The sequence below is a fragment of the Sceloporus undulatus genome, chromosome 1, assembly GCF_019175285.1.
Source record: "Sceloporus undulatus isolate JIND9_A2432 ecotype Alabama chromosome 1, SceUnd_v1.1, whole genome shotgun sequence".
Classification (NCBI taxonomy): Eukaryota; Metazoa; Chordata; class Lepidosauria; order Squamata; family Phrynosomatidae; genus Sceloporus; species Sceloporus undulatus.
Window position 1 is genome coordinate 45,653,132 of NC_056522.1, and position 27,909 is coordinate 45,681,040.

At 41.0% G+C, this 27,909-nt stretch overlaps 1 protein-coding gene across 1 annotated transcript in view; it reads right to left on the bottom strand.

Moving 5' to 3' along the window:
• The window catches only part of CDC42BPA (CDC42 binding protein kinase alpha), a 261,009-nt gene that overhangs the window by 4,932 nt on the left and 228,168 nt on the right, over positions 1-27,909 (bottom strand). The window contains exons 31-35 of the mRNA XM_042445935.1: positions 19,270-19,391; positions 17,929-18,046; positions 11,833-12,018; positions 6,821-6,938; positions 1,485-1,642 (exon numbers count right to left, since the gene is read on the bottom strand). Coding sequence (XP_042301869.1) covers positions 1,485-1,642; positions 6,821-6,938; positions 11,833-12,018; positions 17,929-18,046; positions 19,270-19,391 — 702 coding nt within the window. The remainder of the gene's footprint in view (positions 1-1,484; positions 1,643-6,820; positions 6,939-11,832; positions 12,019-17,928; positions 18,047-19,269; positions 19,392-27,909) is intronic.

Sequence of the window (27,909 nt, forward strand, 5' to 3'; positions counted from 1 at the left end):
ATGGAACTGAAACCTTTATTGTTGTTTTGAAGTGGTCTAAATTTCCTTTCTTTGTTTGATTCCAGCCCTCACTCCTGCTATTTGCATTTATTTGTTAGCTTCATGGATTTCAGAAAAAAACACTAATGGTTTGTGCTCACAGATTTGATTAGATGGTATTTTTTCTGACATTAATAACTGACACGGTGTACTGTAGCCTTCTACTTACTGGAAACAAAAAGGGTGCTTTAAAAGCCCCAAAGAATATATTTAATGAACCAGAATTTCCACACATGCAGCTGCACTGTGGTGGTAAGAACCACACAACATTTCACAAAATACTCTACAGTCTTAATTGGTGCTGAGAAGTAGTGACTGTATGCAGCTTTGTTCGTAGAAGACACTTCCTGTGCTGTCTTTGATTAGGGTGAATTTACACTATGCCAATAATGCAGTTTGACACCATTTTTAAATGTTGCAGCTCCATCTTATGGAATCCTGGGACTTGTAGTTACCTTCTCCGACAAAGAGTGCTGGTACCTGGATGGAGCCATGACAGTTAAAGGCGTATCAAACTGCATTATTTCCACAGTGTACATGCAGCCCTAGTTAGTCATCTTTAGGCCAGTCTTCTCCAACTTGATACCCTCTGGATATGTTGAACTGCAGCTTCCCACAGCTCACAGCCAACATAGCCACTGTCACGTGGTAGGGAATGCGCAAAACTGTTGTGCAACATATTTGGATTGGACCAAGTTAGAGATGCGTCTTTTATAGTGTAATAGGGTGTTTTACATTTCACTCTTATTTTACTCATTCAGATAGCAATGGAAGGAAGACAATGAAAGTCTTCCTTTTTTTTTAGTTTCCAACCACATTTATGTCCACTATTTCATACAATTAATCCAACCATTGGCAATTCTACAAATCAGTCAACATTCCATAGATGTTCAGATTGTGCTTGCCTCACAATACTGGTTCCTTGGCAACAAAACCAGGAACAAAACCAGAACATGGATATAGTTTCTACCATATTTTCCTACAAGTTTTTTCTGTCAATGTTGAGTGCAATCCATCAAAAATTATATTAATTTTAATGAGAAAGTTTAGCAAATGTTTACATCTTTTCCACTGGAATCAGTGGCACTTCAAAATGCCTTGCTTTGTTTTCATTATGTTTGCTTTAACTGTGAAAAGAAATAGTACTTCTCTTGAATGTATTTGCAAGGCTTACACCTTTACCTAAAAACAGAAAGAGGGAAATCCCATAAATGCAGCTAAAATGCCAATTACATAAATCCACTGTGTGTCCCTCTAAGAAGGGATTTTCTGCCATGTTTCAATCAGAAAATGCATTCTCTTTCGGTACCATTTGTGGATTTTGTTCCTGAGACCACTGACTAGTGCAGAACATCTGGTGGTCTTTCTCAGGTTCACTCCAGCATAGCTGAAAGCTGAACTGGGGCTCTTTATAGCCTTCCTTCCTTCCCCTAGGTAATACCCACCTCTCGCTCATAGTCCCTCGCTGGTGCATCACTTCCTTGGTCCATACCACCAGAAGACAAGGAGCCATCTGAAGGGGATGCCATTGGCTGACGCTTTGCTCCATAGCTACCTCCTGAGAATTCCCTTCGCAAAGCACTGCCATTCTGTGCAGAAGATCCTGGAAAGGTATCCAGGAATTTAGTGATGTAACACACACAAACGCTTTAGAGCCATAACTTGCAAATTATATTCCTTAGATCATCATCATGGACTGTTGTCTGTCAAATTTCATTTTCCCAACTTCATATTCCCTACACATTTATCAAGCCATGTCTCCTCCACTCAAAAACCTGGTCCTGTTTTAGTGGGTTTCAAGCCACTGGCTGGGGGTGGAAATGAAGACAGGAAAGTGCAGGATATATATATAAAATTAAGAAAGGCAAGAAGACTGTTACAAATAGGGAATCCATAAAGAAGGATTTTTTTAAAATAAATACTGTTAATCTCTATTTAAGGAACTGAAAGTGTCAAGGGCAATTATCTGGATGATTAAAATCTTCGAAGGATTACAGATGAACAAAGAGCAAGACTTAATGTACCAAGAACAATGGCAAAATTGGTCCAACCTTTAAATCAAACGTCATTAAATAAAGCTGTGGGACCAGATGGCCTTTCTGCAATCTATTCTAAAAGTTTGGAAGATCAACTACTGTTACCTTGACAAGAGACAATGAACTTGGTTTTAAATTCTGGAATAATGCAAATATTTCTTAGATACCAAAGGAAGATCATGATTTGACTTCCAAAAACAGATTTTGGAAGAAATGTTATTTCTTGGATTAAAGCATCTATGATACACCAAAAGCACAAATACTGGTTAAAGGAGAATTGATTAATCTATGTGAAGTGTACAAAGGGACTCAGTAGGGATGTCTACTGTCCTCTTTATTCAAAGATACAGATGTGCTGGTCTGGAATATCAGTATGCAAATGGATCTTGTAGCAACCTTTGAGACTAACTGAACAAAATACATTGTAGCAGAAAGCTTATGCTACAATGTCTTTTGCTCATTTGCTCTCAAAGGTGCTACGTGATCCCTTTGCATACTGATTTTCCCTTTACTGTTTATCATGGTTTTAGAAATTCAGAATAATGTAGTAAGAGAAGAATCTTTTATTCAGGGAGCAAAAGTCAAAGGTCCAGAATTTAAACAAAGTGCTTTTGACTTAGTGATTTAGTTTTACAGAATCCTATAGGAGAAGTAGATAATTTGCTGACAACTTTTAAACAACATGGGGAATAGCTGGTTTTAAAGTAAATAAAGATAAAAGTGTGATGTTGTTAAAACATATTCCACAAGAAGATCAAGATCACTTGAAGAATAAAACTGGTTTCAGAAAATGAGAAGAACGTTAAGTATTTAGGGGGAACTATTTACTAAATTTTTAAAAAACAACTATGTAAAATTTGTAATGGCATTAAACAAGAAAGAAATAGATGGAATAAACTGAAATTGCCATTGCTGGGAAGAATCTCAGTTATAAAGATGGCTGTTTTACCTAAAATGTTTTTTCTGTTTCAAATTATTCCTATTATTGTAAATGCTGTACCTTTTAAGCAATGGCAGAGACACATATCAAATTTTATCTGGCGAGACAAAAATATTCAGAGTAAGATTTCTACAGTTTTGGGTTCAGATGTAAAACTAAAGTAAGTTTATTGAAAAGAGAAGTGAACAGAACACGGAACAATGGATGCAAGCTACAGGAAAAGAGACTCCACCTCAACATTAGAAGGAACGTCCTGACAGTAAGGGCTGTTCGACAGTGGAACACACTCCTTTGGAGTGTAGTGGAGTCTCCTTTCTTGGAGGTCTTTAAGCAGAGGCTGGATGGCCATCTTCTGGGTATGCTTTGATTGAGAGTTCTTGCATGGCAGGGGGGGTTGGACTGGATGGCCCTTGTGGTCGCTTCCAACTATGATTCTAGAAGTTTTGCAGGATTCAAAAGAAAGAAGTGTTATGGGTTTATCAGATTTGAAGTTCTATTTCTCTGCCTGTTGTTTGATTTGGTTAAAGGACTGGGTTATGCTATAAAATAAGAGACTATTACATCTGGAAGGTTGTGGTTTAAGATTTGATTTGCATGGATTTTAAAGTATAATACACTGAAGGTTAATGCTGATTAAAAAAAAATCATTTTATTAGAAGGCCTTTCTTATGCCTGCAAGAGCTGCGAAACCATTTTCCGGCATGCCAGAGATGTCTGAATGGAGAGGGGAGGAGAAAAAAAGCCCAATTACACCAATGGATGTCTGCAGACTGGCTTACATTCTAATTCCTTCCACTATAATAAGTATTTCATTAAAAAGTACTATATCCCATTGATATATATGGTGCAGGAGAGCCAGTGTGGTGGAGTGGTTTGAGCGTAGGACTAGGATCCTGGACACAAGGGTTTGATTCCCTGTTCAGCCATGGAAAACTGCTGGGTAACCTTGAGTGAGTTACTCTCTCTCAGCCCCCCCAACCCTCATGATAAGGTCACCTTAGGGTTGCCATAAGTTGGAAATGACCTGATGGCACACAACAATGTAAGATGCATTGTGGGATTTTTGTTAAGGTAATTTCTGACTTCATGACTCTAAGATGGACATCATGGGGGCTCCGTGAAAAGGTTTATTCAGAGGGGGTTTGCCACTGCCTTCCTCTGAGGATGAGAGAGCGTGACTTGCCCAAGGTCACCCAGTGAGTTTCCATGGCTGAGCAGGGTTTTGAGCCCTGATGTCCAGAATCTTAGACCAATATTCAAATCACTAACTACAAAAAAGATACTGTTGATACAAAACCAAATTTACTGTTTTTATATGAGTTTTATGGCTGATCTCTGCTGATTTTTAATACGAGCTATCTTAATATTTGCTTATTTTTTGTTGATATTGTTTTATATCATTTGTTCCAGGTTACTTAGAAGACTGTGGCTGAAAGGCAAAGGGAGAAAGAGTTCAAATAAACTAACAAATATTCTAAAAATCCTTCTTCGTCTGTTTTATATTGAGTTCATACCAGATCTTTGTTATGGTTTACTTTGCCAAAACAAAGAGGTACCATGCCACAATAGGAAGTTTCAAAAATAAAGTTTGGATACAAACATATGCCAAAAGTCAGCCACTTGTGCCAAAATAGATTAAACGTACTGTTTTCAAATGAACATGTACATATCTCCATTTTCCTTGAAAAGCATAGAAGGATTTTTAGAATCTTCTATATCAGGTATGCATAACCTAGAATTAGGCACTCATGACTGTTATGTGTTCACAATCCCTATGTAGCCACTAGCTTAAGGGTTATATAAGAACTGGGAAAGTCCACCACTCCCTACTTAGGAGGCAGCAGCTGCTGTGATCAATAGGGCTGTTCCTTGGTCACTTGGGAAGCATCTGACTGATGTTCCCAATCCTCAATGCACAAACAATCTCTGGTGTAATAGGGAATTGTGACAGGAGCCTTGATTCTGCCTATTGAATCAGAAATCACTCATCGTAAAGAGAGCAGTCAGTTGCTTCCCAAGTGGCAGGGGAACAATCCTCCATCAACTGCAGCATCTGCTTCCTGTTACATGAAGACTGATGGGACTGAGATGCCATACAGGATTCCAGCCATTGTCTTTGATAATTATTTGTTAAAGCTCCCCTGGGTATGCAAAATTTCTTACCAGCCTGTCCTTAACAGGCATGTTTTTTAATACTTTACTCAAACATGCTCTCAAATATGTATACTTGTGGTTGGTTGTTGTTGTTAGCTGCCTTCAAGTTGACTTCAACTCATGGTGACCCTGTGGGTGAGATATCTCCAAGACCCCCTATCCTCCACTGTTACCCAAGTTCTAGCACCCCTCCTTTTTCTTATTATCCAGTTGATATTAAAAGGGATGATTTAAGCGAGTTGCCAAAAAGGTAACACCAATGCAGGAAACTAGCCATGCCATAGAAAGACATCTGTGACCATATAAAGAGATCTTACAGTCTCAGCATGGAGTACATGGCCAAGATACATCAATCAAGATCAGAACATGCATAACCCTTCATTGATAGGAGTGATGGTGAGTGATACACCTTGTGCTTACAAATGAACAGAAACCCAAGTACACTGCTCTCTAGAGGAGATACTCCATTGCCTTGAGACACAGTGCTGATCTGCCCCCAGAATACATTTTTGGGATTCAGACAGACATTCTGTTAGTATCTTGCTTGACTCATCAGTAATACTGACAACTGCTGAACCATTTCACTTCACTGAAGCAGATGACTGGAACTTTTGCTTCTGGAACTGATACTTTCTGCAATCCTTAAAGTAGCTATATGCTACCACCCTTTATATCATTAATTCTTGCAATTGTGTGTGTTAGCATACTTTTGTGTGAGCGGTGCTTTCCTTTTACAAATAAAACTACATTTAGACCTTGCATTCTGGAATTCTGTTTCTTGGAACTGGTATACACAGGCTTGATCCCTGCTTTGAGTTGCCCAAGCCCTCTCGGCTGTTGTAATTCAGCTAATAAAATTCCTCTATTCAATACTAATTGAAGGTGTCCTCTCAGGACCTTGGCACATTGGATAACACTACTACTCTGCTTAAGTCTTGTAGATTCATGCTTGTGACTTCCCTGAGTCTACCCCATTTGGTGTGTGGTCTTCCTCTCTTTCCTAGCATTACTATCTTTTTTAATGAGTCATGCCAAACTAATGAGCCATGGATTACTGTCTTTTCTAATGAGTCATGGCCAAAGTACACCAGCCTCAATAAACAGCAACAGTAGGCCCTTGGTATGGACTTGCCATCCGCAGATTCAAGCATATGTGGATGGCAAGCCTGTGTTGAGGTGGAAGAGGAAGAGGTGGCGGCCAAGGGGGGAGGAGGCGGTGGTGGCCGAGGAGGCAGCTGAGAGGGAGGATAAAGCTGCCAAGGAGGAGGATGCCCCTTCCACCCGACAGCAGTGATACTGGCGAGGTGAAGTTTGGGTGGTCAGGGCTAAGCTAGTCAGCCAGCCTGGAGGGAGGGAGGACGAGGTCCAAAATCCCAGTGGCTGGCTCGGGGGTGGTCTTCTCTCCCCCCCCATCACCGTTGGCCTGCCATTCAGGTCACGTTTCTTTGTCTCCAATGGCAGTGCGACCACATGGCCACACAGCCATTGGGGATAATGGAACTCACCATCTGGGGATTTTGGTATCTGCAGGTATGGGTGGGTCCAGAATGGATCCCCCACAGATACCAAGGGCCTACTTGTACATATTTCTCCTCCACTACTATCAATAGATCTGAAAGTCGTCCATCACAAGACAGGACCGAAAACTTACTTGCTGCTAAACCACTGCTAGCACTCATGGAACGTCCTGGTTCAGTGCGGGATTTTGTGATTGATGGAATACTGACAGAACCACTGAACATGGTCCGGCTTTCCTGAGGTCGAAGGTTCTGCAAAAGAGAAGGAGACAGAAACAGGAAAAGGGCAAATTCATTTATAACAGAAATATCATACAGTAGTTAGGAAACTGTAGCCCCAGACCAATGTCAACAATGACCTAACCTTCAAAGTTAACTAGACAGTAATGAGCCAAGTCTGCAAAGGTTATGTTCTATAAACAAAGTACATGGAACCAATACAGTCAGCAGTGACTGTAAACTGCTGAATTATAACTGGCCATAAGCACACACCAGGTTAACAAATTCTAAAATAAACTGGAATTCCTTTAGCTGGCACAAGAATGCAAGGCTCACACTTAAATCTGATATTCTCTCTTACAAACCTGAAAAATGACACACTGTTTAACAGAGCTGCTAGATGCTACAGTATCTGTGAACTTTAAATTTTTTTACCTCAGGCAAGAACTGGTGAAACTTTACAACATTCTTCAGTAAGAGCACATTAGTGTCTTCATTTGCTATGGATTTCTCTCTCTCGATTTTCTCTAATATCAGATACCTTAGCTCTAAGGAAATTTTTGCAACACATTGGGCAGGAAGAGGATATACTCTGAGGTTATTTTCAGGTTTCCTCTTTCAGAAGGTTGTTGGAATGATTAGAAACAAGGTATTAGACATCATAGCAAGATATTATTTTATTGAAGAGTTATATTCAATTGCATCTTAATTTGTCCAAAAACATTATTATAATACATATATACAAAGGTAGCACTCAAGACACGTGATTAACAAATTCCAGGAACTTCAACTGTTTCAAGCACTCAGCTTTGTAACTATCATAAATATAATGTAGAATTCATAAAGATGGCTGGTCTGTCTTTCCTATAGAACTCATTTGCCTGTATTAATTCTGTACTGAAACATGTTATCTTTTGGTGATTTCTTAAATACAGTTTTCTGCCAAGAAAGGACTTGAGCAGGTGATCTTGGATACTTCTTCTCCATGAAAAAACGATTCTACATTTTTAAAAAAATAAATAATTACTTTGAACAGCTGCTAATGTATCTCATGGCAATTTAACTGGCACCCTTCACAGCTAGATAACCTTAACGATAGTTTCTTGCCTATTACTGTACATTGGAACAGTATCTTAGCATACAGTCATTCTTCTCAGACAAAAGATAAATGTTGCATCCTCGGCTTCCCAATGTGAGTAACATGGTGATCACTAAGCTTGGATACCGTCTAGTTCAATGTACAGTATGTGAAATTTGGCTTCAGTGTTCTGTTGACCATGGCAACTCACTTGGATTTTTGCAATCCAGCCAACAGTAGGTAATGTTAGGAAAAAAAGGAATCAGTAGTTCATTCTACAAAGAAGATATGCTTTTGGGGGGCATGGCAGTACCCTAAAACAGAACTCATAGCAACAATATGCTGATAAAAAGTAGAAATGGAGAGATGGTTCAGTTCTCAGTGGCTCTTATTGTACTCTGTGTGGTACTCTGTCTTCATATACAAACTAGATTTTTTTTAAAAAAGAGCTTGCAAGAACTTTCCCTTCCCTTCCCTTCCAATGATGAGCACATGACTAACATTTTATTACTAAAAGCTCAATATATAAAATTCAAATTGATCTTATTAGGTACACATCAATTAAATCATTGTAGTTTTGTTTCCAAAACAGTTAAAGAACTGAGGTAGTCAATAGTCAGATGAAAAAAAAAATCTAATAACCATAATCAATAAACCAGCTATGGACAATGGCCAGGGGTTATAGAGGCACACTGGTACTCCCATGGGACCTTTGAGAGCCATCCCCTGCTGTGCCCTAAGCCCATAACTTACATTTATTTGTTCTGAAATTTATTGGGCTAAATTGTCACCATATTACCTAAGGGATGTGTGGGGCAATTTTTGAACTACTGGGTCATTTTTTTTGTTCCCCTCCCTCAGATTGTTTTTGACTGCTGAGGGCTTTTTTTAAACTAAGAGGTGAACTGGAAAACTAGTAGGTTTTTTTGTCAACCAAGGCAGTTTTACTTGCTTTTAATTTTAACCAAAATTAAAAAAAAATTAACCAAATAAAAAAAATATTAAATTCTAAAAATTTTAAAAATGTGAATGCTGAATGGCTCCATACTTTCCTACAACAAAAAGTTGTGGTAAATAAAGCTACAGTCTTTTCCTGTTTATAGACTATCTAATTCTTGTGTTTTCCTTATTGTTTTACCATCCTCTCCCCTCCTAAAACCTTAAATAAATCCTTGCCTGTGTACATGGCGACTAAAAACCAGAAATAAGTAGAAAACATTTCACACATACATGAAGGACAATCCACAGGAGTTCAACCCCATAAAAACCTTAATCTTGTAGCATTTCATTACATAATTTATATCCAGTTTATTGCCACAGAAATAAAGATTCCACAGTCAAACCAAATACATTTCAACGTGTAAAAGAAATTTATTTATCTATTGTTATTACTGTTTATATATTTTTATCAATAGCACTCAAACATCTTTCTCTTGAAAAGTTTTGATTACAGTTGATTGAGAATGAGTTGAAATGCCAATTCATTATTTTTGTAACACAAAAGAGAGGTCTTATGGTTTAATTAATAGCCAACAAATATATGATGCTTTATTTAAAAATACAGTTTTATTCTGGTATACGGAAACAAACAGTGTCCAGTCTTTCAAAATTTTGCAATGGTAACAATATGAATTCAGGTTATTGACAGGTGGATTAGATATGATAAATGTGAAAGTACAGAGACGATAGCAAAGCTGGAGGTCATCCATGTACCTGGTTTAAGCTATCTGTTCAGGACTGCAAAGATTCAAATAATGTCTCTCTTTAGACCACCTCTCCCCACTTCTATGAATTTCTTAATTTATGGTGAGAAGACCCCAAGGAGGAAAACATCATATCCCAGTGTTATTGGGCCATGATGTGGAGCTTCCCCAAAGAATCTTCCCTCTGCTGGGTTCAGCGAACCTGAAAAAGTTGGTCTTGAAGTGGAACAACAGCCTCCCTATAAACATCTGTAAGATCCTGGAAGGTTATCAAGAACTGTTTGGATGCACCACTGGCCTTCCTCAAAGTCCCCTTCTGGGTTAATCTTTGCTGTTGTATTCTAATGCATGCAGAATTAAATATTTCAATCTCCAGCTCCATTTCACAAAGAGCTCCTCCAACTCTCCCCATGGCTGTATGTTAGATGCTTAAAGTGAATTTTCCAGCATACCCATCTTACCTATATGTAAAACATTCTTACAACAATAGCTTCAGCACAGTTTATTTAAAAGCAATAAGGAAGGATAAAGACATAGTGCAATAAAGTTTAGAAGAGGCAGCCAGAGCAGAATCATGGCAGACTACCAGCAGCGAAGCCTTCCAGGCAGGAATTAAACATGCCTAATAAGACAAATGACATATCATTCCCTTTCTGTTGGAACTTCATACCAGATTCGCATTGGTTAGGTGTCTTAACTTGTTTTGGACTCAAATAATCATATTTCTCCATTATTTCTAACACATTCCCACATGACTCCTATGTTCCAGGCACTGGTATCCCTAGGGTTGGTGTCACCTGGTGCGATAACTCATGGTGTCATCCCCCCCATTGACCTCCTCCATACGCAATCCTTTTTTGCCCCAATGTTACACAACTTAAATGTATTTACATATGCATAGTGAAGATTTGGTTAAAAATGTGTTTTTTTAAAAAGAAAATTTTAAAAGAATATTTTTTTAATTTCAAAAATTCAATTTTTTAAAATTTAAAGTTTTGAAATTTGAATTTTTAAAAATTCTGGGGCCTCTCTTTTTTCCTCCCATTGAGCTTCACCCCACTTTCATAATCTTTTAAAGCATTTAAAGGGAAGCAGATGAACGCCACAGCCCATTTCTGCCAAAAAGTAGGTGTTTGACAAGCAGTGGTGTCATCCCCCCTTAAGGTGTGGTCCACACACCCCGCAACCCTATTGTGACGCCACTGTTTCCAGGGGTCCCAAAGACTTTCTTCATTTCCACCTGGGCAGTTCTACTGACCTCAGTGGATGAGGTGATAATGGAGAAGCCAGTAAAATTGGGCCTTAATCTGTGGTCTGGGGACCCTCAGGGGGCTGCAATGTCCTTACAAGGGATCTGTGAAGGCTTGAAAGCTGCTCAGCCCACTTCCTCCCCACTATGGAGTGGCCACGTGACAGAAACCAAGGCAAAGTCTGACTAGCTGGCTAGGTCTGCCCATTGCCATTCAATCTGATTCAGCTGCTAATTGTGGGAAGAAGCAGGAGAAAAGTCCCCACCCACCCCTGTCCAGCAAGTCTGAGGGAAGGTTCAATGTATGGTGTATAATCAGTGGTCAGATATTATTGTTGTTGTTGTTGTTATTTTAAATCTTGACTTAAGTCTTGAGAGTTAGCAGAAACAAAATACATTTAAAGGGGGGCCCTTGGCAAAGAAAAGGTTAATAACCCCACTGGCCAGTGATGTATCTCAAGAACTTTTGGGGCATGATACCTGGTCTTCTCACAGTTCCCTGACTCACTGGGTCATTTAAAACTGGGAATTCATTGAGAGCAGGAGGGAAGCATGTATGCATGACTCTTGTCTGGAGACCTTGGGGGAGGATGCAAGGGATATTTAACCCTCCAAATATTTGAGGGAAATGATTAGGAGCTTCTGTACTGATATAAACTTAATTCTACCTTGCAGAATCCTCCCTCCCTCTGTCCCTGATCCCCTTGTACAGAGATTACAAAAATGTAGATGTTGGAACAGAAAAAAGTGCAAAAAGTATTTAGAGGCAAATGAAACCAACTGCAAAGCTTAAATCTCTTCAGATATTAGCCAGGCACAAAAAAAGAAAACAAAGGGGAGTGGGGAATAACACCACGCATTGTTAGTAGCAGGAACACCTGGCTGAGCAGTTCATACCCTTAGATTCATAAAGGCTGGTATACGAGGGAGACAGCGTAGAGATGGGGGATATGCAGGGTTTATAGAATCATGGGAGAGGAAATTTTCAGCTGAATTAACAGTCATGTGATAGATGTGTTCGAAGTTGCTTGGAGAAGAGATGAGACAGGAGTGATGATGAGGGGATGGAGAAGGGGGGCTTGGCTATCAGAGACAACAGAAAGAGAGACAGAGAAACAGAAAGAAAGAGAGAATAATGAGGGATGGCATTTATGATGTCAGGAATATAATTTTTTTGTCTGCTCTCTAAAAGTGAGGGGTGTACATCAATATGCATACTAGTTGCATATTGCCCAAGCCATTTCAGAGAGTCTTATTTATTTTTCTGCTTGTCGCCTGGATGAAGGAGCAAACTGACTGAAAAGTGAGTACAGTACACAATACTTGGAATCTCTGTAGTGTCATCACACCTTGACTAATACAGATAAGGCAACTCGATTTTATTTTCACATCCCCTTAGCTATGCAGAGAAGGAAAGAGACAAACTCTGGTTTAGCTCAATGAATTTGCAACTTACAACATTACTGCACAGCAAATTCAATTATTTAGAGTACACGATGAAGATGATGTTGATTTAATAAACCCACAGGGAACTATGGTGTAAATCCAGTTACCTGTACCCACTATAATAATGACTCAACTGCTGAATGGTAATCCAACACTTAGGCATATATCACCGATTCAATGGATTCACTCTAAGTTGAAATTAACTGGATTTTGGATTAAATCACTTTTATGCCTATAAATAGCATCATATTCTGCTGGGACTAAACAAAAATTTAATAGTTGTAATAGTAGACAGGCCTTGACAAAACAAGTTAAAATTAACTGTCTTTAATGCACATGTTATCTTTCAGCTACTTGTTTACCTGCCATATATATGAACAGTATGGTGTACCTTTTAAACAAATCTTATTTTAAAAAATCTATTTACCTTTCCAACCTGAAGAATTAAAAACAAGCCTCTATCCTGAGAACCATACAATCTATGGTGCAACACAACATAAATTAAATGTGAACATGGCTTGACAAACGTTGAACCATGAAAGAGAAGGCGTATGAAAAAGAGACTGCTTTCTATTCACAAAGCTAGGGAGTGTGTGTGTGTGTCTTACTATTAAACCCATCCTCTTAAAGCTTCTTTAATAATTGTGATCTATGGGACACACAGATATTAGTACCAGCACAAGCTTGTATTATAACATAAATTGACTTGGGAAGGTTCATCTGTGATACTTTTGCATATGTGGACTGGGCTTCCTGGAATCTTCCATCACACTTGGGTTACTTAACATGTCTATATAGAAGCACCCTTCATGTAGGAAAAGTGCAATGTACAATGTAGAAGTGAATCCTGTTTCCACTCACTAAATTCTAGCTACGTTACTGCCATAGAAAGATGTGGATGATGAAACAATTACATGACAAACACCTATTCTATTGGGGATCATTTCAACATAGATTTTGTCTGAATGTATAGTAGTAAATCTGGTATTTTCAAAAACATATTTCAACTTACACACACTAGATGACTATATTAAATATACATTTTCAAAAATATAATTTATTTCAAATTGACTACCCCACCTAGTGATAGAAGATGTTTAGACATTTCTGTTTTCAAAACAAAACTGTATTTCCAAATGAACTGCTCTAAACCTCCCTACATTCTTTTTTAAAGGGAAAGAAAACAGAGAAGTTAAGAGCCATTTTCATTGTTCACTCTTGCAAAAATAATTTCCCTGCCTGATACTTTGCTCAGACATATACTGGTAGAGCTACTCTTGCTTAAGAAACAACATCTGATACATAGGCGGGTTACAGACGGGCCCTTTGCAGTGCGTCCGCGACGTGCTAGGGTTGCCTCGGGGCGGAGCATGCACACGCCCCGCAACCTGAGCACGTCACGCATGCACCGCAATTGCGCAGCACTGTCCATACAGCGCGTGCACCCGCCATGTCACAGCTGCGCAGCTTCTAGACGGAGCTGCGCAGCTGCGGCGTAGCAGCCCCGCCTTTGGCGCTTTGCGGCGTCGCAAAAAGGAGCCGCTTTTTTGGGCTACTTTTTCGCTGCGCAGCTGCACCGCGCTATTTGTATGTTGCGGCGCAGCTGTGCAGCAAAGTGAGTCGCTGAGGAGGCGCCTCTTTTGGGCGGTCTGTAACCCACCATAGTCTCGTTGCTGTTGTGCCATTTCTGACTTATGGTGACTCTAAGGTGAACCTATCATGGGGTTTTCTTGGCAAGGTTTGTTCAAGGGAGGTATGCCATTGCCTTCCTCTAAGGCTGAAAGAGTATGTCTTGCCTGAGGTCACCCAGTCAGTTTTCTTGGCTGAACAGGGATTTGAACTCTGGTCTCCAGAATAATAGTCCAATGCTCAAACCACTACATCACCCTGGCTCCCCATCACAGTCTCACCAGTGGAAATTTTCAGACTTGTTTCAAAATCCTGTTCTTAATTATTGTATGTATTTGTGTATAAGTTGACCTAATGTATAAGTCAAGTGCAGGGCTTGGAACAAAAATGATGGATTTTGATATGACCCATGGATAAGTTGAGGTTAAGGGGCATGCAAAAAAGGATGTCAGGGATGTGGTGGCTTAGTGGTTAAGATGCCAGTTTTGACAATCATAAGGTTGGAAGGTTGGCAGTTTGAGGCCCAAGTGCCACATGATGAGTTGAGCTCCTGTCACTACTCCCAGTTTCTGCCAACCTAGCAGTTCGAAAGCATGTAAAAGTGCAAATAGATAAATAGGTACCACTTTGGTGGGAAGGTAGCAGTGTCCTGTGCAGTCATGCTAGACATATGACTACGGAGTAATCTTTGGACAACGCTGGCTCTTTGGCTTAGTTACGCCCCCTATAGTTGGTTACAACTAGACATTCATGTCAAGGAGAAACCTTTGCCTTTACCTTAAGAAAGGCTGTAAAGGACGAAGCAAAGGAAAATAATGCCAAAGAACTTACAAAATTCTAGAAGGCATAACCATTTGTGCTCATCCTAAAGGATGGATGGATGAGTAGGAAACTATGGAAGACAGTGGCTGTGGGGGGAGGTGACCAGATGGGGAAAGAAAATGTGCACGTGTCAAAAAGGATATAAAGGCAAAGCAAAGCAAAGCAAACTGTGACTATGTTAGCAGTGATTACAGCCTTTAATTTTACAACTCATTTTTACCCAGCAAAAGCTGAAAAACATACACAAATATTTTTATTCACATCCTTCAAAGTCTGATTCTTCATTGCTGAAATAACAATGGTGGAAGCCTCTGAATAAAAAGATGAAGAAGAACCCTAAAAGAAGCACTGACCTTCTCTACTCTTTTGGTGCTCCTTTGAGGGGAATACCAAAGAGCCAGTAGCAGCACTATTTTCTTACCTGGGGATTCAAAAAGGCTAGAAGCATCACCAGGGAAGGGGGAGTGGGGGGGGGGGGGTCTGTGCTCCTTTTCCTGGGACAAAAAAAGATCTCACCTTTTGCCATTCTACTTAGAGAAGGGGATGGTTCCTTTTTTTGATAAGCGTTAAGGTACAGTACTTGCACTGACCTGTGGATAGGCTGACCCATACTACGCTCTCAAATCCTATGCTGATTTTTATTTTAAAAAGAAAAAGAAACCTTTCTTTCAGAAAGGTGTTTTGTTCTGTTCTCCTTTACATGTCAATCACTCAAGCATCCAAACTTTCAGAGAGGAGATATAAGTCTGCTTTGGTTTATCTAGGGGAGTATTCACTAGTGCATCACATCTGATGCATTTCCTCCCTAAGGATGGCAAGGGGGTATAGAAAATCAATTCTAAAATTTTAGAATGGTTTATTCTAAAATTTTAGAATGGTCTATAAAATCATTATAACCTTTATATTTGTGATATGGGAAGACACCACTTTCCCTACTACTTGATATCAACATGTCAGGATGTTAACAACTGTCTTTCCCTCTTACTGTTTGCTGCTTCTTGCTGCCGCAAGTATATTAGGTCCACAGTGACCACATGGCCTGGTCTGAAAGTGGGCTGCCACCCGTGGACCCAAGCCACACTGCCAGGAGCCAAATTATTTTAGCTCATTTTTGCTCCGGTCTAAAAGACCTGAGCGTGGCCTCGGCGCGGCTTCTGGCCACGTTAGAGATATGCATCACATAAATGGCACAGTTCCAATGCAGCTGGAAGCCGCTTCTTTTGGCCTGTGTGCTTTGGACTTTAGACAATGAAACTGGTATGTTAAACTTTTGAAAACGTCTTACTGAAGACTTTTTTTGGGAAAAATTTGTCAGCTTCTTTAGTCTTTTTCTCTCATAAGAAGTCACAGATTTGTTGCCAAGAGGGAAAAACTATCATAAATTTGTAAGTAGCTGGAGAGTGTGCGCTCAGTAGCCTTTCTGGCTTGCTATTCATTTAAGATTACTTTGCTTAGAAGTTACAGATACAGTGTGTATTTCTGCAAACTGTTTCAGAGTTCATCCATAATGAGCTGAATTCTCAGTTTGTTTTATGTCTTTTGGTAGTGTTCTATCTATGTTTTGGAAAAACTTGTGCTTCACACATGTTTAGTTTCTGCATTGTGTATGTTGACATTCATTATTATAGTTTTTTTTGCATTGACTGTAGACATTATTTTCATTGTATTGTGTTATTGTTTTTTATGAATCTGTATTTTTTTATTTTGTATATTTATTTGAGACCCTTACCTTCTGTTATTGCTTGAGTCCTTCTGAGTTCTAATATGGCAGCCCTTGCAACTGACTATATCAAGGCAAACACTTAAGCATTAGGGAATCGTGAACAATAATGAGAATTATGTCTCACTGTGTGGCATATCTGAGATTATCATGCTACAAGACTACTGGAATGGCCAACCCTTTATATAGGTAAACACAGGGTTGTACTGACTATTCAACAAGATGGAAATGATAAATGGTTGCTTAGCACTTGCTGAGACCCTTCTTTCTTTTTTTATTCCTATAACTAAAATGAGATGAAAAAACTATGTAGGAAAGGAAACAAGATGGATTTTGCTCTACTCTACCATAGAACAGATAATACACTCAACCTTCTTTATGCATGAATTTTTTATCCAAGGATTCAAGTATCCACAGTTTGAAAATACTGAAACAAGTATAAACTCCAAATAGCAAACCTTGATTTTCTATTTTATATAAGGGACACCATTTTGTTATGCTATTGTATATAATGGGACTTGAGCACCCATGGATTTTGCTAGCTACAGGGGATCCTAGAACCAAACTGCAGCGGATAACGAGGACCCACTGTATAGATAACATAGGCTCGGAACAGACGGGCCTTTGCAGCGCCCTCGTCATGGGCGAGGGTTGCCTGGTGGGTGGAGTGCCCACATGCCTGGCAACTTTTGCACATGACAGGGTGCCTCAGCTGCGGCGTGCCCACCAGACGGGGCACGTAACAGTGACGTCACAGTTGTGCCGCTTCCAAATGGGGTGGCGCAGCTGCAATGTCACCGTGCTGGCTCTGGTTGCTGCGGTGCTCCTACAGAGCAAAGAGAGGTGCTGGGGAGGCGCCTCTTTTTGGCTCTCTGTACCGTGCCATAGAACAGTTCTGCAGGAGAAACAAACAGATGGTGTGGGAAAACATTTCAAACTTCAATGAATTTATAGATAGAATACGTGCATGCCTTTGTAGCCAGAGGAATTAAAAACATGGTCCGGTCACCCTTTTTGATGGCTGAAAAATTCGTAGTGCATAATGGCTACTAGTTCTACTGGATATATGTTACCTCCAACTGAAATTATTTCTTTAAAAAGTGCTAGGAAAGATTTCTATCTGAGAATCAGCAAGATTAGACTTTACTTGGGAAGACAGGACAATTACCTGATATAACATAAGGCAACATTTGTATGAATCTCATAGAAACCTGGCAAAAATTATCCTCAAATCTCCTGCCTGTGAAGATCATGTGTTGTTTCCAACTTTACAATTTTCAACTTCAGTTTTTATCACAATTTGATGCTGAAATTTTCACTTTACTTTTTTTATGTATAAGTTATAGTCCATTGTGGTTATGCTCTAATTAGCTTACCATAGGCAGGTCTTTGAGGATCTGTATACCATCTCCTGGGCCCATGTGTGCTATATGGTTAAAGTTAGTTGGGTTAGAAATTAATCTATTTCTCATTTCTGGATCTCGTAGCATCTCCCTGCAAGAGAAAATATTCAGGTCAGGTATTTTGTTCTTGAATATATATTTTTTTTAATGGAAAGTACTTTTTTAATATAAATTATTCTAAAGCATAAATCAATAAGCCAAATTTTGGGGCATGTTTTAAACAAGGAGAACTTTTAATGTCTGATGCTGATTCTATGCCAGCCTGATGAAAAGGGAAAGAGTCAGGAAGATTGGCTTAAATGTTTAACAGCCTGTGCCCATAAAAACTCCATATGGTAACTGAGACTTAGAGTGCACTAGGAGAGGGAGTTGAGACAACATTCAAGAAAAAGTGTAGAAGCAGGCTCAGTGATGACCTGGTGCTGCATAGATGGAGGCAGAGATGAAGGACAGAAGAAAAAAAAAGAATTAGAAGAATATTGCACTACTCTTCACATTTCACTCTCACAATAATTGTAAAAGCATGTAGAGAAAGGTGCCAATGAACTACAAGATACAACGTAATTTTTAAAAATGAGTTCTCAGGTAAAGAGATCACCTGGCAATATCACCAGTGAACTGGCTGGCATTTTGAGAAGCATGTTCAGGTTTTTTAATGTGTGTATTTTAATGCAGACACTTGTGAACAAATACTGATGGGTGAAGAAAACAGTGACTAGAAACAGTGGAATATTTGACTTGTGCTTACTGAGATTTTTTCTTTAAACTATAATAATTTTGAATATTTTCATACCCTATGGAACACCAAGGTGAGTCTTTTGTTACATGAATTTGACAAGATTTGAAAACTTAGATTACAAGGAAGTAACCCCTAACATCAGAATATTGATTACATTACAGAGAATGGAATGGAAATGACCCAAGAAGTAGGATATCAATACTAGACTCTGAAAATAATGTATATGCATAATTAGCAATGTAATCCTCTTTTGTAAAACTTTATTATCAATCTTTAATATATACAGTATATGCACACACACACACAAATGTACATATATACAATATGGAGGTATGCATTCCAAATTACAATCATTGTTTTGTACAAATATTTGATTTAAAATGGATTTAAATATTCAGACTGGGATTTATACAAATTATATATAAAGAATAAATGTAAAGATAAAGAGACAAAAGTCTGAACATGTGACCCAGAAACCATCTTTTCTAACAAACAAAAACTGTGTTGACAGTTGACAAACAAGTCTTCAGGGCCTACAGGCATGTACAGAAGACAAATACAGGTTGAATACCGACCTCCTCTGTTGCATCCTTTCCTCCTCAGGCACTCTAAATGAGTAACGTCGTTTATTGTTGATATTTCGGACCATTTGCTTCCGGCTATTATCTGATGTTTCAGGAACCACCAGCTCATCACCCTCTAGTGAAACATAAAAAGACCCCAGTAGGTTCCCTATTAAATACTTAACATAATGTTCAAACATTTATTAAGCTGTGTATTTCTTTCCCATGCTGGAGGGTTATCAACAGAAACTCTGGGAAATTATGTCAAATCAATGCATGAATGAAATATGAAGAAGAAATCAGAAAACCAAAACTGTGCTGCTACAGTTGCAATGTGACACTAATTATACCTTATGTGTAAACATGCTTTAGATCCACACCGCTGTTTTATTAGCAAAGTAAAAAGCAAAGCACCAGTGTGAAGATCTATATCCCTGCTGACAACGATATTCTGCCTTGCCCCTGGATCCTGGATGGTTGATGGAATTTTGTACTGTTATATTGATGAGTGTTGATGTAATATTGCTGTTATAATATTTTATGTTTTTATTACAGTATTATATCTATCGTTTTTAGTAGTCTGTAACCCCGCTTCGATCCACTGGGAGAGGCGGGGAAACACAATTATTATTATTATTATTATTATTATTATTATTATTATTATTATTATTAGCTGGGACAGGGAAATAATTTGAGCCAATAAAGATGGAAGACATAAGTCAATGCTTTCTCTGCTTTTGTTTTTGCACTTCAAATTGCCTTTCTCTAGTGCCAAATTGCCCTTCCTTGGTGTTTACCTGTGTTATGAACTGGAGGAAGAGCTGCAGGAGATTACCTGGATGGATCTTAAGTCCAGAAAAATGCTGTTCCCCATTTCCTTGATTATCTACCTCCATGACACTGAGTTAACACATGACTCTCACTTATTCTATGGTGCTTACTTCTGAGTAAACAACTATACAACTAAGCTGCACGTAGATATAAAGAAAAATGTTTGGCATATTATGCAGTGTGATGGACTACCTCACGATTTTTACTTTTAGATAATCAGGAAATAAAAGAAATAGGAACACAAATCCAGGGAATAAAATGAAGAAAGAAGTAGCTACAACAGGATGCTGTTGTAATTTCTTTCTCTCCAAGTCTATGGTAGCTTCTATTATGATGCTACTATAATATCTGCAGTGGTGGTGCCTACACCAAGAGGAGGGGAGTAGAAGATCTCCACCGTGAAAATTTCTTGCAATGGCCAAGCAGATACAACAAGGAAAGCTGTTATCTAATATCAAAAAACATTCTGTTGCATATATAATATTATAGTAAGGAAATACAGGCAAGCACACTGCATTTTAAAAAGTTTCTCAGCAGACAGAGTTGCATTCAGGAAAATAGATGCCCTCACAGAAAGATAATAGCTACTATTTTTTCCAGACAATATTATTTTATTATTTGTATTTCTTTACAACACTTTCCAGAATACTAATAGCCCCATACTATGAACATTTTGAACAAAATATGTTAACTTCTATTCAGTGGCATTTGCTCCATCCACAGCATGTTTAGGATTGCAACGGCAGAATTTTGAAACTACAGTCGACCCTCCAAGTCCACAGACTTGAAATCTGCAGACTTGAAAATCCGGAGGGGTGACCACCATTAACCTCAATGGGGCGTGTGGCTGTGGCACGTGCCCCATTCAAGCCTAGGGGGCTGGAATATGTGTGAGTTTTGGAACTCGCAGGGGGAGGGGCAACTGTAATTGTTCTTATAGTTACTGTTTGTTTTAAAAGGTTAAGCTTATTGATAGAAATCTGCTACAGGCCTAATTCAAAACATTTGCTATCCAAGAGGAAAAAATCCAAGTGGCACTTTCCTTTCATCCTGACATTTTAAATAAGTGACAACTTGTTCTTTAATGGTACTTTGTAATATTGCCTTATGCTTTCTCATGATAGTCACTACTGACTGGCCAAGGTCAAACAATGAGTCATGTGCTCAGTGTATTACTGAGGGATGTAGGGGGTGTGTATTGCACTGGGTGGCACCCCTGAGGGGGGTGACACCCTTCAGTGCTGGAAAGGACCTGGCTGCTCAGTCACTGCTGCTTCCCAGTGGCTCAGTCGTGGCGCTTCTTTCCTGGCAAGGAAGCCCTGCGATGGAGAAGTGCACGCCCTTCCTGGCTGCTTCATCACAGGGTTACATCTTCGGAAGCCCTGTGATAGAAGAGCAGGCTTGACCGCCCTTGGCAGGCAGCTAGGCAATGCAGTGGCTGTGAAGAGGGGCAAGGGGAGAGGGGCACCTGGCAGGGAGGAAGCCCAGTGACAGAGCAACTAGGAAGGGTGTATGCGCTTCCTTCATGCTGCTCAATTGCAGGGCTTTCTCCCTGCTCATTCATGAGGCTCCAGGGAGGAAGCCCTGTGATGGAGCAACACAGAGGGTTCAAGCATGCACCATTTATGGCTGCTCCATCGCAAGGCTTTCTCACCTGAAGCCTCGCAACAGAGCGGTAGGCAAGGGGACAATGCAGTGGCTGAGGAGGGGAAGGGAGGCAAGTGGGGAGGGGCAACTGACAGGGAAGGTTGACAACTGGAGATGGGTGTGCAGCCCTCCATCCCCCACCGGCGCCCCTCCTCACTGGGTGTCATCAAAGGTAGTGATGCCACTGCATTACTAACTAGAAAATTAAACCTGAATAGTTGAAATCTAACACACTAGAATTCTAGTTTGCTATCAATTTTAAACACATGGTGTTAAGTAGTATATTGATATATGATATTTAAGGGAGAAATCCAGATGGATATCTTTTTATATCCTCTTTCTTGCTTTTATCTGGACTGTCATTTTCTCTTCATCACAGTCCATAATATTTCAGGTAACTTATGGTGTCCAAATGGAAGAACCTCTGATGAACTTAGAGTTGCCTGTCTCCTGTATTCTGGAATACAATCATGGAGCTAAGAATAAGACCCATGAGGATTACTTCTTAGTTCACCTCAGAAACATTATGTGGTAATGTATTTCTTGCTAAAATTAGGACAAGGACCACTAACACTGATCTTTCATAGTAATTTACAAAGGGTTGACTGGGTACTTTCTGGAACATGAAAGGGCTAATGCAATGTTCTATTTAAAATGACAGTTCATCACTTTTCACACAACATCTTAAAGTAAATATACCCTCTGTGCATATCATAAAGTCCCCTCCATACATTAATTTTATTAATTTTCAGAGCATTTATTTACGGCCAAGCTTCGCTTAAAATGCACTTTAGTAGTCAGTTTAGTGGGAAGCAGAAGGCTGAAGCAACAAACATACCAGTATGATGAAGCAATGCTAAATCTGAAAATATTTTCTAGATAAATTCTAGTACAGACTGTACTCTATTACTGTAGCAAACAGTCCCCACAAACTTGTGATGACTTTATACTTCACTATGGACTTTGTGTTTTTATTTATATCTGGCCTCTTCCCGTAGAATCGAGGCAGCTAACAAACACCATCACTCTCTCTCTCTCACACACACACACTCTCTATGCAAGATAAAATTCTAACATTTTCTTTTTTTTCTGTTATTCATTTGTAGTGGTAACTGCCAAAGAAAATAGTACAACAGCTTATGACCGTAAGACAAAGCGATCGTGGGGTTTTCGTGGCAAGATTTATTCAAAGCAGGTTTGTGTTTGCCTTACTGAGAGAGTTAATAAAGTACTTCTTGGCCAAGGTCACCCAATGGGTTTCCATGCTGTGTGGTATAGTAGTTTGGGTGTTGACCTATGAATCTGGAGACAAGGGTTTGAACTGCCACTCAGCTATGAAAGCTCACTATGTGACCTTGGGCAAGTCACTCTCTCTCAACCTCAGACGAAAGCAAAGGCAAACCCTCTGAACAAATCTTGCCAAGAAAATCCGATGAAAGTTTTGCCTCAGGGTCACCATAAGCTGGAAATGACTTGAAGGCACACAACAACAAAGTTTTATATTAAGTACTGGAAGTTTAAAAAAACATGTTGTTTTGCTTATGAATTTAATTAATTGGATCTGAAAGATCCACTCACAGATAGAGTGGCTCCTTTGTCAGCAGATGGATATTGATAGAAGTGCAGCTTTCCACTGGCTTAATGTGATGGCAAGTGGCAATGATCCTGCACACTTCTCCATCCCAAACTAGTCTTCTGTCTGATGAAAATATACTGAGAAGTGTTGGGGGATCATCTTGAGCAGTGGACACTTTCCTTGCCACTGTCTGGGGATGCACTTAGCAGAACATAAATTCTGGATCCAATTCAATTATTTATGCTAAAGAAACTGTTACCTGCCTTGAGAGATTTTTTTACTTTCAGAAAGAGGTGGTTTACAGGTAAATGATGTATAAATAGATTTTCCCATTTCATCATCATCACCACCACTACCATTGTTGTTTGGTGAAAGTAAAAGTACAATCAAAACATTTAAGAACCACCAGTAAAATGTCAGAATAAAAATTGAATACTGCTTATAAAGCTCCTACAAGAAGCGTCCACCCTTCCTTCATAGCCAGAGATGTTTAAACAGCTACTGAGGCAGGCAGGCACGGAGCGGGAGAGGGAGAGTGAGAGTGAGAGAGAGAGAGATTGCTTCCCCGTTTCAGTCCCTCTGCATGTGCCTATATGTGTGTGTCTTCTACTTCACCTTTCCCTTGTAGCCAGAGATGTTTAAACAACTACTGAAGCAAGGGGGAGAGGGAGAGAGAGAGAGAGAGAGAGCTTGCCTCCCTGTCTGAGTCTCCCAACACATGCCTGTGTGTGTGTGTGTGCCTTTTACCTCACCCTTCCCTTGCAGCCAGAGATATTTAAACAGCCACTGAGGCAAGGGATAGAGAGAATCCTTGATTTATCCATGGGTCATATAAAAATCCACAGTTTTGACCCCCAAACTTGCCCTCAACTTATACATGTGGTTGACTTATTGTCGCCTATATACAGTAAAAACAGAAAAAGAGGAAAAATAACCACATTGTTAGATCTTCTATCTATTGGATCACAAGTGGAGAAAAACAATCTTTCCAGTATCAAACTTTTAGTAGTCAAAAAGCTGCTAAAAATTATCTCTTGTTGGCCATTTGCTAATTTTCAAGAAACAGGTAAATAATTCAAAAGGACATTCATGTCTTTGAATATTAAGGAATTTTTCCATACTAAATTTACTTGTGTGATTATTTCCTCCCAAACTGTAGCAACTATGGGGCAGCTCCAAAACACACAGAAGCATTATATTACATCTTAAACTATCTGCTGATTTAGAAAGCTCTTTCTTTAATAGACATTGTGGCAACCAATATATCTGAAAGAACAATTTCTGTTGTAAAAGAAATAGCCAGAGATCTATAGACATACTAATTATAGATGTTAAAACCAATCGCCATTGGTTAGTTAGGACAGTGTACTGCAGTTCTCTATTCCATTCTTGTAAACTTCACATGTCATATTAATTTATAGATAAAAGACATTTATTTCATATGGACAGGTTGCTTACCTGTAACAGTATTTCTTCGAGTGGTCATCTGCGAATACATACAAATGGGTTTTACTGCGCCTGCGCAGTGCTGCTCGGATACTTCTGGAATCACTGGGCAAAGTAGACTTTGCAACTTATGGCAACTTTTTGGCAGTAACTCTGCCCACCCTTTATAAGGCCCCTGCCTTCCCGCTCTTTCCTCAGTTCCAACTTTTTCCGCTGTGTAAGCGAAGAATGAGCCAATCAAGAGCAGGACACCGAGGGGAGGATGGGCGGGATTTGTATGTATTCGCAGATGACCACTCGAAGAAATACTGTTACAGGTAAGCAACCTGTCCTTCTTCTTTGTGGTCTCTGCGAATCATACAAATGGGTTTAGACTGACAAGCTTAGGTAAGCGGCAGAGGGAGTGTCCTGACACCAGGTAAGGCTAAGCAAAGTGGTTTATTTTGAACAATAAATATCTGAAACCACAATAAACCTCAGTCTTTTGTCAATCATTTCTTGTCAATCATTTGACAGCAATACATTAGGAGCCGCAACTCCTATGAAACAAAGGAACATGGAACAAGAACTGATACCCTTGGTTCTAGTGTAAGTTACCCAACATCACTGAGAGCAGTATTACTTGTATGTAGCACAACCACTATCCCAATATGGCATTAGAAAACACATTTTAATGCAACCCTGAAACCAAAACTGCTCTACCAAAAGCTGCATCCTGTCTGGCCCTGGTGTCCAGCCTGTAATGCTTGATAAAAGTCATTGGCTGAGACCAGACAGCAGCTTTGCAGACATCCTCCAGAGGCACCCCAGTCAAAAAAGCGGAGGATGCTGCTACCGCCCTAGTTGCATGCGACCGTACCCTGGGGGGGGGGGGAGGTTTGCCCAGCAGCTCATAGCAGAGGTGGATGGTACCAGCCACCATTTAGAAAACCTCTGCGCCGAAACGGGCAGTCCCCTCTTCGGTTCCGAGTAACACTGGAACAGTCTCTTGGAACGGCTCGAACCCGCAGTTCTGTCCAAATAGAAGGCCAAGGCCCTCTTAACGTCCAAGGTGTGTAAAGCCCGTTCGACCTCCGTGGTCGGGTTCGAAGCCAGGGTAGGTAGCACAATGTCCTGACACATATGAAAGGCCGATACCACCTTAGGCAAGAAGGTGATATCGGTACGGAGAACTACCTTGTCCCTCTGGAATCTCAAGAAGGGTTGGTCTCTCCGTAAGGCACAAAGTTCGCCCGCGCGACGGGCCGACGTGATGGCCACAAGGAAGGCAGTCTTCCATGTCAATAGTCTCAAGTCCGCTGTGGCCATAGGTTCAAAGGGCTTGGATTGTAAAGCCATCAGTACGGAGTCTAATCTCTAAGCCGGGGTCGGTACCGAGACCGGGGGGTAGAGATTGTTACATCCCTTTAAGAAAGCCTTAACAAAGGGGTCTTTGAAGAAAGAAGGTTTGCCCCCCAACGAAAACTGGAAACAGATGGCAGAAAGGTGCACTTGATGGAGGTGGAGGCTGAGCCCCTCCTCCAACGTGCCATAAGGATCGCCACCACCCCGGGGTAGATCCGGTCCTGGTCATCATTCTCATCGGACGAAACGGCACCTCTTCCTTTCGAGGCATGACCGTTGGGTGGACGGTTTGTGGGCAGCCCAGGATCACCGTCCCACAGAGTCCGGTAGCACCGCTAGGGACGGAGCCTCCATCCACCAAAGGTAGGTTCTCCATGTCCGGATGACGGACCCGGCCGTTCCGGATCGTGAGGAGGTCTGGTCGAAACTGACCGGAAGAACGTCCTCTCTGACAGGTTCAGTAGAGATGGGAACCAGGCTGTCTGGGCCACACGGGGTGATGAGAGAGCATCTGAGCGGGTCTGAGTCATCTGGATAGATCACACGGACAATCAGCGGGGATGGGGGAAAGGCATACAGCATGTCTCGGACCATCTGAAGCCGAACGCGTCACTAGGGAGCGTGCAGCGCATCCTGGAACAGAATGGGAGACAGTGAGCGTTGGCCTCGGTCGCGAAAGGTCGATTCGGGGGGTTCCCACCGGTCGAATAGCTCCTGACGTCTCCGGTGAAGCCTCCACTCGTGTGAGACCGACGAGGCTCTGCTGAGTCGGTCTGCCAGGTCGTTGTCTCCGGGGAGGTGGATCGCTGAGGTGGATTTGCCTGGGATGCACCAGTCCATATCCCATCGGGATGTCCAGTAATGTCAATCGATTTGGTGCCCCCTTGCTTTATGTAGAAAAGGACCGTCGTGGTCCGTCGGAGGAGCACCACTTGACCGGTCAGCACTGACTCGAATGCTCGCAGAGCCTTTCTACAGCCCATCATCTCGAGGGCATTGATGTGGAGCAGTTGTTCCCCGGACCCTTTCCCTGATGACCAGTCGAGCAGGTGAGCCCCCCAACCGTCCAGGGATGCGTCGGTTGTTAGCGTGAGTTGCGGCTGCGGCGGAGAGAAAGGTAAGCCGGGCGCAGACGTTTTGGGGGTCGAGCCACCATCTGAGCGAGGACACGACGGGCCTCAGGATGGTGAGCCACCTGAGCGGCGAGTCGTCATCGGATCGAAGACCAGAGGAACCATCTCTGTAGTGGTCGGAGTCGAAGCCTGCCCATGGTGTACAAAAATTGTGGATGCCATGTGGCCCAGAGCCACCTGGGCGTCCCTGGCTCTGACCCTCCTGTAGCTTAGGAGTGGACGCGGCCAACCGAGTGCTAACCCGAGGAGGCTCAGCAGGTCGGCACGGCGCCAATAAACCGGACCTGCTTGGAAGGGTGAGTCGAGACTTGTCGAGATTGACACCAGACCAAGGGATCGGAGGAGCATGATTGAAAGTCGATGGTCTGAAGGAGCCCTTCTCCGAGAGGGCCGAGAAGCCACTCGCCAGGTAGGAACACGCTGTAGCTCTTTGGTGAAGTTAGCCACCACCGGTGCCAGACACTTGGTGAAGACTCTCGGCGCGGCGCCAGTCCAAATGGCAAAATGTTGTAGTGTAGGCGTCGGAGCGACGGCGAAGGTGAGGAATCTCTGGGTCTCTCGAATTGCAATGTGGAAGTAGGCATCCTTCAAGTCAACCGTCGGAACCACAGGCTGGTGAGAAGGGGCATATGGAAGCTAGAGTCACATACGGAACTGACGAAGTGGAGAAAGCGG